The sequence below is a fragment of the Globicephala melas genome, chromosome 11 (assembly GCF_963455315.2).
Source record: "Globicephala melas chromosome 11, mGloMel1.2, whole genome shotgun sequence".
Taxonomy (NCBI): Eukaryota; Metazoa; Chordata; class Mammalia; order Artiodactyla; family Delphinidae; genus Globicephala; species Globicephala melas.
Window position 1 is genome coordinate 7,629,491 of NC_083324.2, and position 14,629 is coordinate 7,644,119.

The 14,629-nt window shown below is 46.7% G+C and overlaps 1 protein-coding gene across 8 annotated transcripts in view; it reads left to right on the top strand.

The window, feature by feature from the left end:
- SRGAP3 (SLIT-ROBO Rho GTPase activating protein 3) overlaps window positions 1-14,629 on the top strand; it is a 333,106-nt gene that overhangs the window by 65,904 nt on the left and 252,573 nt on the right. For 2 of the 8 annotated variants that reach the window (XM_060307407.1, XM_030840962.2), the window contains exon 1: window positions 13,261-13,702. The exons of 2 other annotated variants lie outside the window; for them this stretch is intronic. In XM_060307407.1, the coding sequence (XP_060163390.1) occupies window positions 13,636-13,702 (67 nt within the window). In that variant the 5' untranslated portion in view covers window positions 13,261-13,635. Of the gene's footprint in view, window positions 1-12,888; window positions 13,110-13,256; window positions 13,703-14,629 lie in introns of those variants that run through there. 4 more of the 8 variants (XM_060307408.1, XM_060307409.1, XM_060307410.1 and 1 more) reach the window with 3 other exon arrangements.

Here is a 14,629-nt window from a genome sequence, read left to right on the forward strand (position 1 = left end):
CTTACAAGAAATTATCTTTAAAGAAATGGCCTTGAGGACTCAGATTGGGAAAGTAACTTACCCAAGGTCACATAGTTGGGATGTGTTGGCAATGCTGTGATTCCCATGTAAATCACCTAACTCCAGATTCTGCCTGCTTTCCGCTCTTGGTGCTGCCTTCTAGAGAGTATATGATCCTTTTCCTATGCCTGGTGGACAGGGCATCAGGAAAGGGGGCAGTGTCAGACTGTTTCAGGGCATTAGGTACCTATATTGACACTTCTGGGGAGAGTGATAGAAGAAAACATGAAAGGCAAAGTGAGTGGGTTTTGGAACTATGTTGATTTGATTTAGAGTCAGAGATAAGGCACTTATGGGTTGTGTGACTGTATCAGTTATCTGTAGCTGAGTAACAAATTATCCCCCAAAATGTGGCATAAAACACACACATTGGGCTTCCCTGGTGGCGCAGTGGTTGAGAGTCCGCCTGCCGATGCAGGGGACACGGGTTCGTGCCCCGGTCTGGGAAGATCCCATATGCCACGGAGCAGCTGGGCCCGTGAGCCATGGCTGCTGAGCCTGCGCGTCCGGAGCCTGTGCTCCGCAACGGGAGAGGCCACAACAGTGAGAGGCCCGCGCACCACAAAAAAAACAAAAAACAAAAAACACACACATTTATTATCTCACAGTTTCTGTGGATCAACAATCCAGGTTTGGCTTCCCTGGGTCCTCTGCTTCAGGAGCTCTCATGAGGCTGCAGTTGAGGTGTCAGTTGGTGCTGAGGTCTCATATGAAGACTCAACTGGGGAAGGGTCTTATATTAATGAACTCGGGCTGCCATAACAAAGTACCACAAACTGGGTTGCTTAAGCAGCAGACATTCACAGTTCCAGAGCCTGGAAGTCTGAGGTCAGGGGGCCAGGTGGGCTCTGGTGAGAGCTCTGTTCCTGGCTTGCAGACAGCCACCTTCTTGCTGTGTCCTCACATGGTGGAGGGAGAGAGAGCAAGATCTCTGGTCTCTTATAAGGATACTAGTCCCTTCATGAGGGCCCTACACTCACGAGCTCATCTAAATCTAATTTACCTTCCAAAGGTCCCATCTCCAGACACTAGCACTTTGGGGGTTAGGGCCTCAGCGTATGGATTTTGGGGGAACACAGTTGAGTCCATAGCAGATCCACTCCTAAGCTTGTGTGGTTGTTGGTAGGACTCAGTTCCTTATGGGTTGCTGGACTAAGGGCCTCAGTTCCTTGTTGCCTGTCAGTTAGAGGTCACCCTCTGTTACTTCCACATGGGCCTCTCCAACAAGGCAGATGATTTAACTTCTCTGAATCATCCCCCTTTTTACCCTATGAAATGGGGACGGTTATAGCTCTTCGAGAGTTGCTGTGATAATTCATTGACATAATGTAGAAAATAGCTTTGCACAGAGGCTGGCATCTTGTTGGGGCTTCCTAAATGGTAACTGTTATTACTGTTATTATAATTTTTTGAGCATCTGATACTCTAGAGCCTGGCCATTGTCCAGATTGCATATGAGGATATGTCCCCTGTCTCCTGCTATAACAGAGTCTTCCCCAGGTTAAGGACAGTTTCTAAACCACAGAGAAAATGCAGTTTATTTCCTGAAGCATCTCAGACCACTGGCCTGGCAGTTCTCAGAGATGTGCCATGAAGTATACAGTAGTCATACCTTTTTTTGTCCCTCCATGTCAGCCTCTTAGAGCAGGCCCAAGAGTTTCCTTTCACACCCCTAGAGAAACCAGACCCCTTACAGCATCCACTGCCCGTGAATGACATGGATTCTCCAGGAAGTTCAACTTGAGCCACCTTCACGTAGTCCACCTCAGTTTATCCTGTCTTTTAAACCATTGTCTGTTCTCGGTCTCATATTTGGTACTGTCTCAAAGCATAGTGTCTGCTCCTTTCCCATCCAGTCCTGGCACAGTTAACAAGGTGAAGCAGTGCTTTCCAGAGGCCTTGGAAGCCATATCTTTCTCAATCATCATTTGGGGCTATTACAGGGGGAAGTATGACTTTGTCTTATTGCCACGGGATCATGTAGATGTCCTAATCCTCACTCTGCAGAAATAAGACCAGACTGAATGTCTGTTCTGAATTATCTTTCTGCCTAAATGGAGCCCAGGAGGGACCCTAACTTGCAAAAAATATATTATTCAGCTGAATGCTGATTTCATTTCCTAAAAGAGATTGGGTCCAAATAAGACTTTAATTGAATTCAGCCTCTTGACCTGACACTGACTTGGTTCTCCCTCCCAGTGCCTTCCAACATTAGACAAGGGAGGAGGAGGAAAAATAGACAAATAAAGAGATTCACATGGATTTATAGGCCGAACCACTTCCACATTCCTTAAAGCCGGAATGGCTGTATAAGAAACAGCTGCAGTATTTACTGGGGCCTCATGAGGCCTCATTACCATCCCACCTCCTCACAGCGGGTGTTCAGCTCCAAATGGAGTGCAGTGGAGGGAGTAATTGACTCTGCTGCTCTGGCACCTGGTGTTTCTGCCAAATGCCTGAGGTCCCTGCAGCAAAGAAACCGCCTGTCCTGAGCTGGGTGGAGGGAAGCCTCAGGGCCTCTAGAGAGAGGTGGAGAGCAGAGCCAAGAGGAGGTCAGAAGGGATTTCATTGTTCACTTGTTCATATCTTTGTCCATTCACTCAAGAATTTTTTATTGAGCACCTACTAAATGTCGGGTACTGTTTAGGCACAGGAGACATAGTGAGACGTGGTCCCTGCCTTCTGAGAGCTTATACTCTAGAGCCGCTCTGTCCAATACAGTAACCATGAAATTTAAATGTAAACTCATTAAAACAAAATCAAATTGAAAATTCAGTTATTCAGGCACATGTGCACATTTCAAGTGCTCATAGGCTAATGGTCACTGTATCGATCAGTACAGGTAAAGAACATTTCTGCCACTGCAGAAAGGTCCATCAGACCCACTGGAATAGAGTGGGTGGGGTGCAGAGGGTCATTAAGTGAACAATCATATAGGTAAATAAGGTAACGTCAGATGTAGTGACACTATGAAGAAAACAAAACGGGAATGGGCTAGAGTTGCCTTTTGAGTAGGGTGGTTTGGGTGGGCTTCTCTGAGAATTATTGAAGTGTCCACTGAGCCCCTGTATGCCTTGACACACGGGCCAAGGTCCTGGAGGGAGCTGGGTGACCCTGGAGGGAGCTGGGTGAACAGCAAGTCCTTGGAGCATTCCAGAAGTGTAAGAAAGCTGCTGTGGCTTGGAGTAGGGAGCCAGAGGGGGAGCAGTATGGGGTCAGGGGCAAGGCAGAGGCCCAGTTGCATGGGTCATGGGGAAGAGTGTGATGGGAGGCTATTGCAGGGTATTTAGAGGGACGCATCAGGATCTGATTTATATGTTACAAGCTCACTCTGGCTTCTGGGTGGATCATGGATTGTAAGGAGGCTAGACTGGAGGCAGAGGGACCAGGAAGGAGGCTATTAAGGTAGCTATCCCCAGAAGGGTAGCTCTGTAGGAGATAATTCCTCATCTGAAAATATGGGTACAATAATAGTACCCAGTGTATGCTGTCACTGATGCAAGGATACAGTGAAGCAACATTTGTGAAGGACCCAGTCTTCAGAGCACCGCAGTACGTGGCATTATCTTGTCTAACTCCCTTTATAGCTCGCCTAGATGATGCTAACAGCCTCTCCTCTGCTTTCTAGTTCCTTGTCTTGCCTATTCTAGCCCAGTTTCCTCATTGTCAGTGGAGTCACCTTTTTGGAAAGGCCAATCTGTTGAGGTCAGTTCCCTTCAGAGGCTCCCGACTGAACCTCAGCTAAACTTGAAACTTGTTAACATGGCTTAGGAGGCTCTTCACACTGTGGCCCACGTTCCTCTCCGGGATCATATCCTTCAGGCTCCACCTTGAGCTCAGACTCCACCTACACTGATCATCACCTTTTAGCTCATGCCACTCCACATGCTCAAAACACTTTCCCTCTCTGTCTTGGACTTGCTGTCTTCAGCTCTCTCTCTTTCTAGGCTCAGCTTAGAAATTTCCACCTCTGAGAAGTCATCTCTGGCTCTTCAAGTGTAGGTCAGGTGCATTTACCATGAGAGCCCATGGAACCCTGTATTTTTTCCTCATGTTTAGCTATAATTGCTTGTTTACCTGTCTCCTCAATTAAACTAAGATCCCCATGTCAGTTGGGACTATGTCCATCTGGTCTGTGATTGTGTCTAGCTCTTTGTATGCTTAGCTCATATGAAATGTTTAAGATATATTTGTTGAATGAGTAAGTGTATGAGTTAATAAAAATTTTCAATTCATATCCCTTAGTGTAGCTGCTTTCATTCTCTTTATCCTTCTTTTTCCCATTATTATCATTATTTTGAATCAGCCATTCTTTAGGCTTCCTAACCTGAGTGTCTTAGCTCAGGCTACCGTAACAAAATACCATACTGAGTGGCTTAAACAATAGATATTTATGTTCTCCTAGTTCTGGAGGCTGGAGGGCCAAGGTTAGGTGTGAGCATGGGCTGGTTTCCATTAGGACCTTCTCCTGGCTTGCAGACAGCTACCTTCTTGCTGTGTTTTCACACACAGGAGGGGTTTGGGGGAAGAGAGAGTGAGAGAGACTGAGAGAGAGAGAGTGTTGCCGAGAGAGCTCTCTGGTGTCTCTTCTTGTAAGGCACTAATCCCATCATGAGGCCCCACCCTCATGACCTCATCTAACCTTAAGTATCTCCCAAAGGCCCCACTTTCAAATACCATCACAGTGGGGGTTAGGGCTTCAACATATGAATTTGGAGGATGTTACAAACATTCAGTTTATAACTCTAAGACGAGGTGAGGATTTGACACGGGTTCCCTACTTCCTACCCTGGAATCCACTGACAGCTGATGGCCTGCATGATGTATTCAATAGTAGTTAGATGACCTAGGTTTAGAGCCCAGCTCCAGCATTTATGAATTGTAACACCCTGATCAAGTCACATCATCTCTTTCTTCTCCCAGTACTCAATAGAGGGTATTTAAGATGGTCAGGACACACTTGTTAACCACATATACAGGCTCAGTGGGTACTTCAATAATTCCTCACATCAACAGCATAAGACCTCTCATTCATTATCTCATTTAATCCTCTCAAGAACTCTAAGAATTCATATCGTTTTCCCATTGCAGAGATGAGAAGACTGAGTCTCTGGGAGTCCCCAGTAGTCCCTTTGTCCTGATCCTGGAATATTGTCCTTCTGCTTTTGTTTCATGGCCTCCTGTTTCACTCCTCACACCCTGTCCGATCTTGAGGACTTGTGACCTGGGCAGGCATCTGTTGGTCTGCAGTCTCTGGCCTGAGTCCTTGTAGGTTGGTGCTGTGGTCTGAATGTTTGTGTCTCCCCCAAATTCACATGTTGGAATCCTAACACCAAATGTGATGGCATTAGGAGGTGGGGTTTTGGGGAGGTGATTAGGTCATGAGGGTGGAGCCCTAAGAAATGGGATTAGTGCCCTTATATTAGAGACCTGAGAGAGCTCCCTAGTTCCTTCTGCCTACTGAGGATACATGAGAAGTCTGACTTGGAAGAGGGCCCTCAGGCAACCATGCTGGCACCCTCATCTCAAACTTCCAGTCTCCAGAACTGTGAGAAATAAATGTTTGTTGTTTATCAGCCACTCAGTCTGTGGTGTTTTGTTATAGTGCCTGAACAGACTAAGACTTTGGGCTACCTGACCAAGCACCTGTGACTATGCATTGCTGTGATTTTCCCCATAACTTAGAATTAAAAAACTTTAAAAGGTATAAGTTCTCTAGTGTGGACTTTCATAGGGTCAGTATATCAAACCCAATTCTTCCCCTTTCAAGTTTTGAACCAACTGAGAAGTAGATAAAGGAGAAAGGCAGAGGGTTATCTTGTTATTTATGTAACAAGCACATATATGACTTACTAGGTGCCAGCCAGCAACTTGCCCATGGTCACACAGCTAGTAGGTGGTAGAACCAGGCTTCCAACCCAGCTCCAGAAACTTGTTATTCTACTTCTTAAATCGTAAGCTTTGTTCATGATAAAGCTACAGTGGAGGACAGGGATTAGGTGCATGCCCAAAATGGCGAATTAACTCTCTATTCCTGAATTAGACTCTCCCAGCTGGTTGTGGCCCCCATAGGTGTCTCCACTATGGAGGAGCTAGCCCTGCTTCTCCTACTGCAAGTTTGGTACTTCCTATAAGCATGCAGACCTGAAAAGAGAAGATTAAGGGGGTGAGTTCAGTCTCTCCTTCCAAATTTACCAATCTGCTAAGTCACTTTTCCTCCTCTAGGGAGGAGTAAGTGAGAGATGGGGAGAATGGCCAAAGTGTTCACTGAACTAAGGTCTCTTCAGGTGGAATAAATGTTCCCCCGAACCCCATGGAGGCTGTGGACCAAATGCCTCATCATCCTTGGAAGTGAGCAAACTCTGCTGGCAATGAGTCAAGGGCTCAAGTGTTTTCAAGTCCTTCTTTCTGTTCTTCCAGAATTAGGATTCTGAGGCCTAGCTGTGAATCACTGTTCCTGTGACTGCCTAGCCTTTGGATGGACAAGAGGACAGCTGGGCTGCATATCAGGAACTGCTCTTCTTAAAAAGCCAGAGGACTTCTGTAGCATCACCTAGCAGCCCTCCTCAGGCTTAGTGACAGGTCCTGATTGCTAAGAGACTGATTAAGTCTCCCCTTTTCTTTTTTCTTTTTTTTTTTTTTTGTGGTATGCAGGCCTCTCACTGTTGTGGCCCCTCCCGTCGCAGAGCACAGGCTCCGGACGTGCAGGCTCTGCAGCCATGGCTCACGGGCCCAGCCGCTCCGCGGCATGCGGGATCTTCCTGGACCGGGGCACGAACCCGTGTCCCCTGCATCGGCAGGCAGACTCCCAACCACTGCGCCACCAGGGAAGCCCTCCCCTTTTCTTAACAGAGCCAAGTGGGCATGTGCCTGAGGCTTGAGGGTTCCTGTGTGTATCTCAGTGTCTCTCGTAGGGTCTGGTGCCTATATGGGTGGGGAAAGAACATCGGATGTGGGATCAGGTGTCCTGGTTTCTTGCCTGGCTCCCATTTATTAGCCATGGGAGGTTGAGAAAGTCATTCAACCTCCCTGTGCCTTCATTTCCTCATCTGTAAAATGGGAGTGATATTACCTATCTCAAAGGGCTGTGTGAGGATCAAGATAATGGATGAGAATGTGCTTTATAAACAACAAAGCTGGATAATTTCAAGCTGCTTTATCACATTTCCCAAGGATCTTTTCTGTGAATCCCCCTTTCTTCTTTCCCACATCCTTTTCATAGCAGACACAGGTTGATTGCTCATCCAGCATCCATTCTTCCTTCTTCTGGAATAGCACCCTGATTCTTCTTTGGGAATCTCTTGGGCCACGTGGATTGTTTGGATCTGACCCATCCTGCAGCTCCTTGGGCAAGCCCATGATCCAGGCCTGACCAAGCAGAATATTCTATCCCTCTGGCCATACTAATTGGTTCAAGCATAGCCATGGGCCCCAGCTTGGCTCAGCTGACCATTCTTGGGGCTTTTGCTGGAATTCCTGGGAAGGACTTTGCCTTCTTTGCCAGAATTGCCAGCTTGAAGAATGTATGCCTGGACTGTTGGGGGCCACCTTTGCCATCTTATGGGGAGAGTCTGCCACTATACAGGAAAGCAGAATGGTGAGTTGGAGAAAGGTGTGTCCTCTTGAAATTGTTAGAGCTCCTGGACCCAGCCATGCCTGATTTATGTTCATTATGAATGAGGTTGATTAGCATTTCATATGTTTTTCTCTTTCTGTGAACTGTTATTCATATTCTTTACTGATTTTTCTAATGGACTGTTGGTGTTTTTCTCGTAGATTTGAAGGAACATTTTTTGGTATTTATTTTATATTGAACTGAAATTCACAGAAGATAAAATTAACCACTTTAAAGTGTACAATTTGGTGGCATTTAGTACATTCACAATGTTGTGCAACCATCACTTCTATCTAGTACCAAAGAATTTTCATCATCACCAAATCGTATCCATTAAGCAGTCACTCCCCATTCTCCACCTCCCTCAGCTCTTGGCAACCACTAACCTACTTTCTATCTCTATGGGTTTATTTTTTCTGGATATTTCATATAAATGGACTCATACAATATGAGACCTTTTGTGTCTGTCTTCTTTCACTTAGCATAATGTGTCAAAGATTCATCCAGATTGTAGCATCATCAGTGTTTCATTCCTCTTTATGGCTGAATGATATTCCATTATACATATAGAACATGCTTTACTTATCCATTCGTCTGTTGATGGACATTTGGATTATTTCCACCTTTTGGCTATGGTGAACAGTGCTGCTAGAACATTCATGTACAAGTATCTGCTTGAACTGTATATTAGGAAAATTAGTCCTTGGCCTGTGATAGGTGTTGCAAACATGCTTTCTCAGTTTGCAGTTTGTCTTTGACTTTGCTTGTGATTTTGGCCAGGCAGAATTTTGAAACAATTGTTATGTAGTTGAATCTTTCAGGCTCTTATGGCTTATGGGTTTTGTGACACAGTTAGGAAGGCCATTATTTTTTAATTTAATTTAATTTTTTTTTTAAGCATGTACTGTGTAGAATGCAGGATCTTAGTTCCCCCACCAGGGTTCAAAGCCATACCTCCTGCATTGGAAGTACAGAGTCTTAACCACTGGACTGCCAGGGAAGTCCCAGGAAGGCCATCATTATACTTGAGGTTATAAAATAATTCTTCCATTAAAACTGCAACTTGGGCTTCCCTGGTGGCGCAGTGGTTGAGAGTCCGCCTGCCGATGCAGGGGACATGGGTTCGTGCCCCGGTCTGGGAAGATCCCACATGCCGCGGAGCGGCTGGGCCTGTGAGCCATGGCCACTGAGCCTGTACGTCTGAAGCCTGTGCTCCACCACGGGAGAGGCCACAACAGTGAGAGGCCCGTGTACCGCAAAAACAAACAAACAAACAAACAAAACCCTGCAACTTATCTACTCCTATCAAACAGGGATTAAAAACAGCCGCACTTGCCCCCCTCTTCCCCCCACCCCCTCCCCACCCCGAGTTACTGTGAGGACCAAATAAGAGAAACGATATGAAAGGGCTTTATAGAATATAAAGCAGTATATATATACAGACAAGGCATGTTATTATCGTCACTATTAACTATATCAAATTCTGGCACTAACTAGCTGAGTTCTGCTGTTGCTTTCATTTTGCAGAGCAGAGATTGAAGGGCAGAATTATTTACCAAGCCAGCCAAGGATGCATTAATTGGTATCATTGGAGAATGTCACAAAAGATATCAACTCTTATTAGTCATCTTGGGAGTGTTTCATATTTGATCAGAAAAATAAAATTGCCTTAAACTAAAAACTATTCTGGTCATTCTTCCTCCAAGTAGAGTCTTTTTTTTTTTTTTTTTTTTCTACCAGGAAAAGAAACCAGTTCAGTGGGTTTTGTGTTATTCAGCTGTAATTGTGATTTAAGCTTCATCAATGGCTGTTTGTGACATGTTTTCCTTATATTTTAAACTCTAAATTCTTTCTTTAATGGCAGACTTCAGGTTGAACACTATATTGATTGAAGAAAAATGTTACTACTTGACAGCAATTATTCCTACGCTGATTGCTCTGGGATAGAATTGGGTACTGGTTGAGTCCTTGGGCTCTGATATGGCCGGATGTGGGCTTGCATGCAATTCAGTTGTGTGATCCTGGGCAAATTGCTTCACTGCTCTGTCCCCCTGTTTCCCCATCTGTAAAACAAGGATGATTACAGCACCTGACCCAGTGGTAAGATCTATGTCAGTGATAAAACCTATATAGAATACTTGGCCCAGTGCCTGTATGGAGTGAGGGCTTGATAAATATTAGCTATTAGTATAATTCAGGAATATCTAAAAGAATCCAGGAAATGAGCCTGAGGGAAGTGAAATATACCCTCCAGGGGCTATTCCCATCCTTGGGGGGTGGGGCTGGCACAGATCAAATCACGTGGCAGAGCCCCTGGCCCTGCCGCCTACCACATTTATTTTTGGAGCAATCTGGTTTCTGTTTCTTCCATGTGAAGGGTAATTATCAGGTATGGCAGTTGGTTCTCATATAGCGAGGAAGAAGTGGCCACATGGAAGAGAATGTCACAGAGGGCAGCTGGGAGATTGGGGTGAACTGTGGGGAGGAGTGGAAGGAAAAGAGCAGGTCATACCACCTCTTCTTGGGGAAGGAAGATTCTGGATGCTGTGGGTTCACGGTGTGTTATGATGTATTCACAGGGGGCACAACGCTTTTTTTCTTTTTCCCTTTTTCTTTTTCCTCCCTTCCTGCTTCCAACCCAGGCATGTGTGGAGCCCCATCTCTGGTCCTAGACCCAGCATGGTTGAACCCCAAAAAGAAATACTGCATGGGACCTCTGCTATGTGCCAGGCACTTTAAACCCATGATCACACTGGATCCTGTGCAAAGAGTGAGATTCCCACCATTTTACGGACGAGGAAACTGAGACTCAGTGAAGGCACAGAAGCTACCTAAGACCCCCCAACACGCTGGAATGGCAGAGCCAGAATTTAAACCACCACCTGTCTTTTTTTTTTTTTTTTTTTGCGGTACGCGGGCCTCTCACTGTTGTGGCCTCTCCCGTTGCGGAGCACAGGCTCCAGACGCGCAGGCCCAGTGGCCATGGCTCACGGGCCCAGCCGCTCCGCGGCATGTGGGATCCTCCCAGACAGGGGCAGGAACCCGTGTTCCCTGCATCGGCAGGCAGACTCTCAACCACTGCACCACCAGGGAAGCCCCACCACCTGTCTTATGCCGCAGCCCAGCTGCTTCTGTTGTTCAGCACCTAGCTCTATACCATACTTCATTTCAGTTTTATATGGCTTTTTGCGACATTTCTCTGGCTCAGGTCCTTACACATGGGTCTCCCAGAAATCTTTGTGGATTTTAAATTTTAGTAATGAAGAGAATAGCTGACATTTGCTAGTTCCTGCCTCAAATAGGCAACAAGCAGTTTAAGTCACTTGCTCTAGTGTTCAGAGCTGGTCAGTGGCAGAGCCAGGCAGGGAATCCAGTTTGTCACATCCCCAAATGCATGATACTAGCTCCCATTTTCCTTTGAGAGTCTAGGCTTGAGGCAGAGATGCTAATCTCTGAGCACATCTTTCTCAGGTGACATGTGGCTTTCACTGTTTTAAAATGGTCCAAAGGGTGACTGCAGAGGGCCTGAGTGTGTCTATTGGAAGGGAGAGGCGGGGGGTAATGGTGATGGCTGTGGGCCAGTGGCATCTACCTGTGAACTCTGTGACCTCCTGTCTCTGGGCACAAAGCTATAATAAGCCCTGTGGACTTCTCGCTTGCTTTTTCCAAGCAGATCTCATGCATTCCCAACTGTGGCTTGTACTGTTTGCTCCAGCTCGTACTGAGTGCCCCTCACCTCCCCATGCCGACCTGGGGAGAATGGCTGCAGCTGTCACTTTCTCTAGGAAGCCTCAATGGACTGGCATGGATAACCTATTTCCTTCTGAACCCAAATCAAGTCATTCATTATGCACTCAGAAAAAGGCAAATGGAAGATTATTTTGAGAAATTTGTGAAAATACGACATTCGGGGGACAATACATGTTAAGGACCATCTTAATATGTGAAATTCCAGTGGCAGCAACCCTGTAGTGCTTGATTTCATTTTTACAGAACAGATCTTATTCTGCCTTAACTGCATGTGAAATGGGTTTAATCTCCAGTAGAATGCAGGAGACTTTGCACATCTGCACGGGCAGAATCTGGGGTCAGACAGCCTAGGTTTGAATGCTGGTGACTTTGGGTAAGTCACCTCCCATACCTGTGCCTCTGTTCCTTCACATATACTATGCTGTGAGGTTGTTGAGGGATATCATGGTTAATAAGAATTGCTCTCACTTACTTATTACCAGGCTCTGCACTAAGCTCAGCCTCACATTCTTACTTGAGCCTCCAAGAGCTCCCTCATTCCGGAAGGCCCTTACCCTGCAATATTTTTTCCTCACAGCACTTATCATCTTCTACCATATTATATAACTTTCTCATCTTGTTTATCTTTCATCTTCCCCTCCCAGGGCCTCTCGCCTTGCACAACTCCAGGAGGCATCATTCACAATGCATTCTGAGTTCTGCTCGGGGCTGCTTTTACTGAGAATATTACCATGACTGGTGCTGACTTCCCAGAGTTGGGTGATGTGGACACCCTGGAGCTCCAGGAGGGTGGGGATTTTTTTTCTTTTTTTTTGGCGGGGGCTAGTTTGATCATTGCTGTGTTCCCATACCCAGAAAGGTGCCTGACCTGTATTAAGCGTAAAGTAAATATTTGTTGAAAGAAAGAATGAAAAAGCCCCCAAAGAGAACCCATTTTACTGGTGAGGAAACTGAGGCTCAATGAGTTATTGATTTGCCCAAAGCCCCACGAGACCCTGAGGTGGCTGGGTTTCCAGCAAGCCTGCTCCCAACAGCTGTGCAAAGCTGTGTGTCTGAGACGCCTGGCATTGTCCCTGCCACCCCATAATGCTCAACAAATATTAATGAGGTTGCCTACATGGGTCAGCCCCTCTCCTCTGCTAGACGATCCGGCAGAGTGACAAACTGTCACATAGCCATTGCTTTGAGAAATTGAATTATTGCATGTTGCAAAGAAAAGGTGGACCTTTTGGAGTTTTTGGAGGAAAAATCCCTAACCCAACTACTAATGGTAGGAGTTTGCAGGGGCCTCTCAGGCCTCCCCAGCCCAGTTCTTTTTCCTGCCTCCTTCCCTTTTGTGAATGTTTCTTCCCCTTTTTGCTTGCAGTGAGTTCTGCTCTCCTGTAGGCTACAATGTGTCAGTTGTTATAAAATCCGGGAGGTGGAGCTTGGTGACGAGAGCGGTGGGGGGAGCGCTTGGCCAGCCCCGCAGGGCGAGCAGTCCGGCCCCCTGTTCACCCCGAGCTTAAGCCTTGCAGCAGGAGAACTTCCACCTCGCTCTCCTGGCTTTGAGCCTCACTGTACATCGGACCAAAGGCGCAGAAGGGAGGGAGGATGCGAGATGACCGGCTCTTTGGCAACCTGACCATCTCCTTAGCAGAGAGCCTTCGAAAGCCAGCCGGAGGCTGACTGCAGGACCAAGGAGGTGCCGCGCCTCTCGTGGATGTGTGTGTGTGTGTGTGTGTGTGTGTGTGTGTGTGTGTGAGCGGGTAAGCGGGTGTGAGGGTGTGTGTGTGCTTCACAACTGTGTGTGTGCATGTCCGGATGAGTGTGTGAGTACACCCATAAGTGTGTGTGTGTGTGTGTGTGTGTGTGTGTGTGTGTGTGTGTGTGTGTGGTGAGTGAGCGCTCTCGGTTATATTATTGTTTTGGAAGAAAAATCTTGAAAATATCAGGCAGGTTACCGTGCTCCTAGGGTGGTGGTTCTTCTTCTGGTCAAGAGGACTTGGCCAGACCAAGCTACTACAGACATTTTTCAGCGAGTAAAGAGAATTTTCCTCTGAGAACAAGAGGGATTTTTTTCCCCTGGCTCTGCAGCCAGTGAAAGAGATTTGTCCCTACACCTGTGAAATCGACCAGAGCCGTGTGATTACCAGGGCTGGAGCGAGGACTCGGGAAGAAAAGGAGCAATAAATCCAACAGCCTGTCAGTGCCTTTGGCCACATTGGAAGATGTCATCTCAAACTAAGTTCAAGAAAGACAAAGAGATCATTGCCGAATATGAAGCCCAAATAAAAGGTGAGATTTGGGCTGGGGAGTCATGCCTCCCCTCCCCTTTCCTTCTTCTCTTGCTTTGGCTTTTTTCCCTTTTCCTCCCTGCCATCATGAAATGCTGTTATGCATCAATAATCTTATTGTGAGGAGGAACAGTGGCAGCCGCACAAGTCCGGACTGGTTTCAACTGCAGAGAGCGCTGGCGCTGGGAGTATGGATTGTAGAACGGGCGGCGATCACTGCATTGCAGGTGTGTGAGGAGGATCCTACGCCCTGCTTTAGGAGTGTCGCGGATACTCCATCATCTTGGCCATGACATGTCACTCTAAGGCCATTTTGACAGTCACTGCCTCCTCCCCCCGCCATGCAAAAAACCCCTTAATTTGATTTATTTTTTTAATGATCTGGGTTTTTTTCTCTCTCCTTTCTGGTTTTTGTCATTGCTTTGCCTCTGTCCCTTTCTCTGGGCTGGAATTCACATGCATGTGCTCAGGGAAGCAGCATCCCTGGGCTGCACTTCTTTGTCGGTGACTCTCAGCTGGACTGGGTTGCCATGGATTAACTGTTATGGAGCATATTGATCCAAACTAATGCAGGCATTTAGGCATAAAGAGCGAGCTCAGTGCAGAAAATGTATTGTCTCACAGTGTGCAGCCCCGATCACCGTCTGTGCACTAGCGTTTAGGGTCATCAGCCTTCACTGAAAGCCAACAGCTCAGTGTGCTGGCTGGTAGGTGCTGCCTGGCTTCCGTAGTGTCAGGGAAAGCTTGCCAGGAGGATGAGGTGACCTCTGACTGCTTGTTCCAGCTTTAGTGCTACTCACTGGGTACACACTCCTCTAAATCCACACTAGCAAGGGGAGAGAGGAAACCGGACACAATCGTATAGACAGATTCAGGCAGAATCCTTATTTAGGCCAGACTGGAGCTTCTCCCACCCTCATGAGTTCTA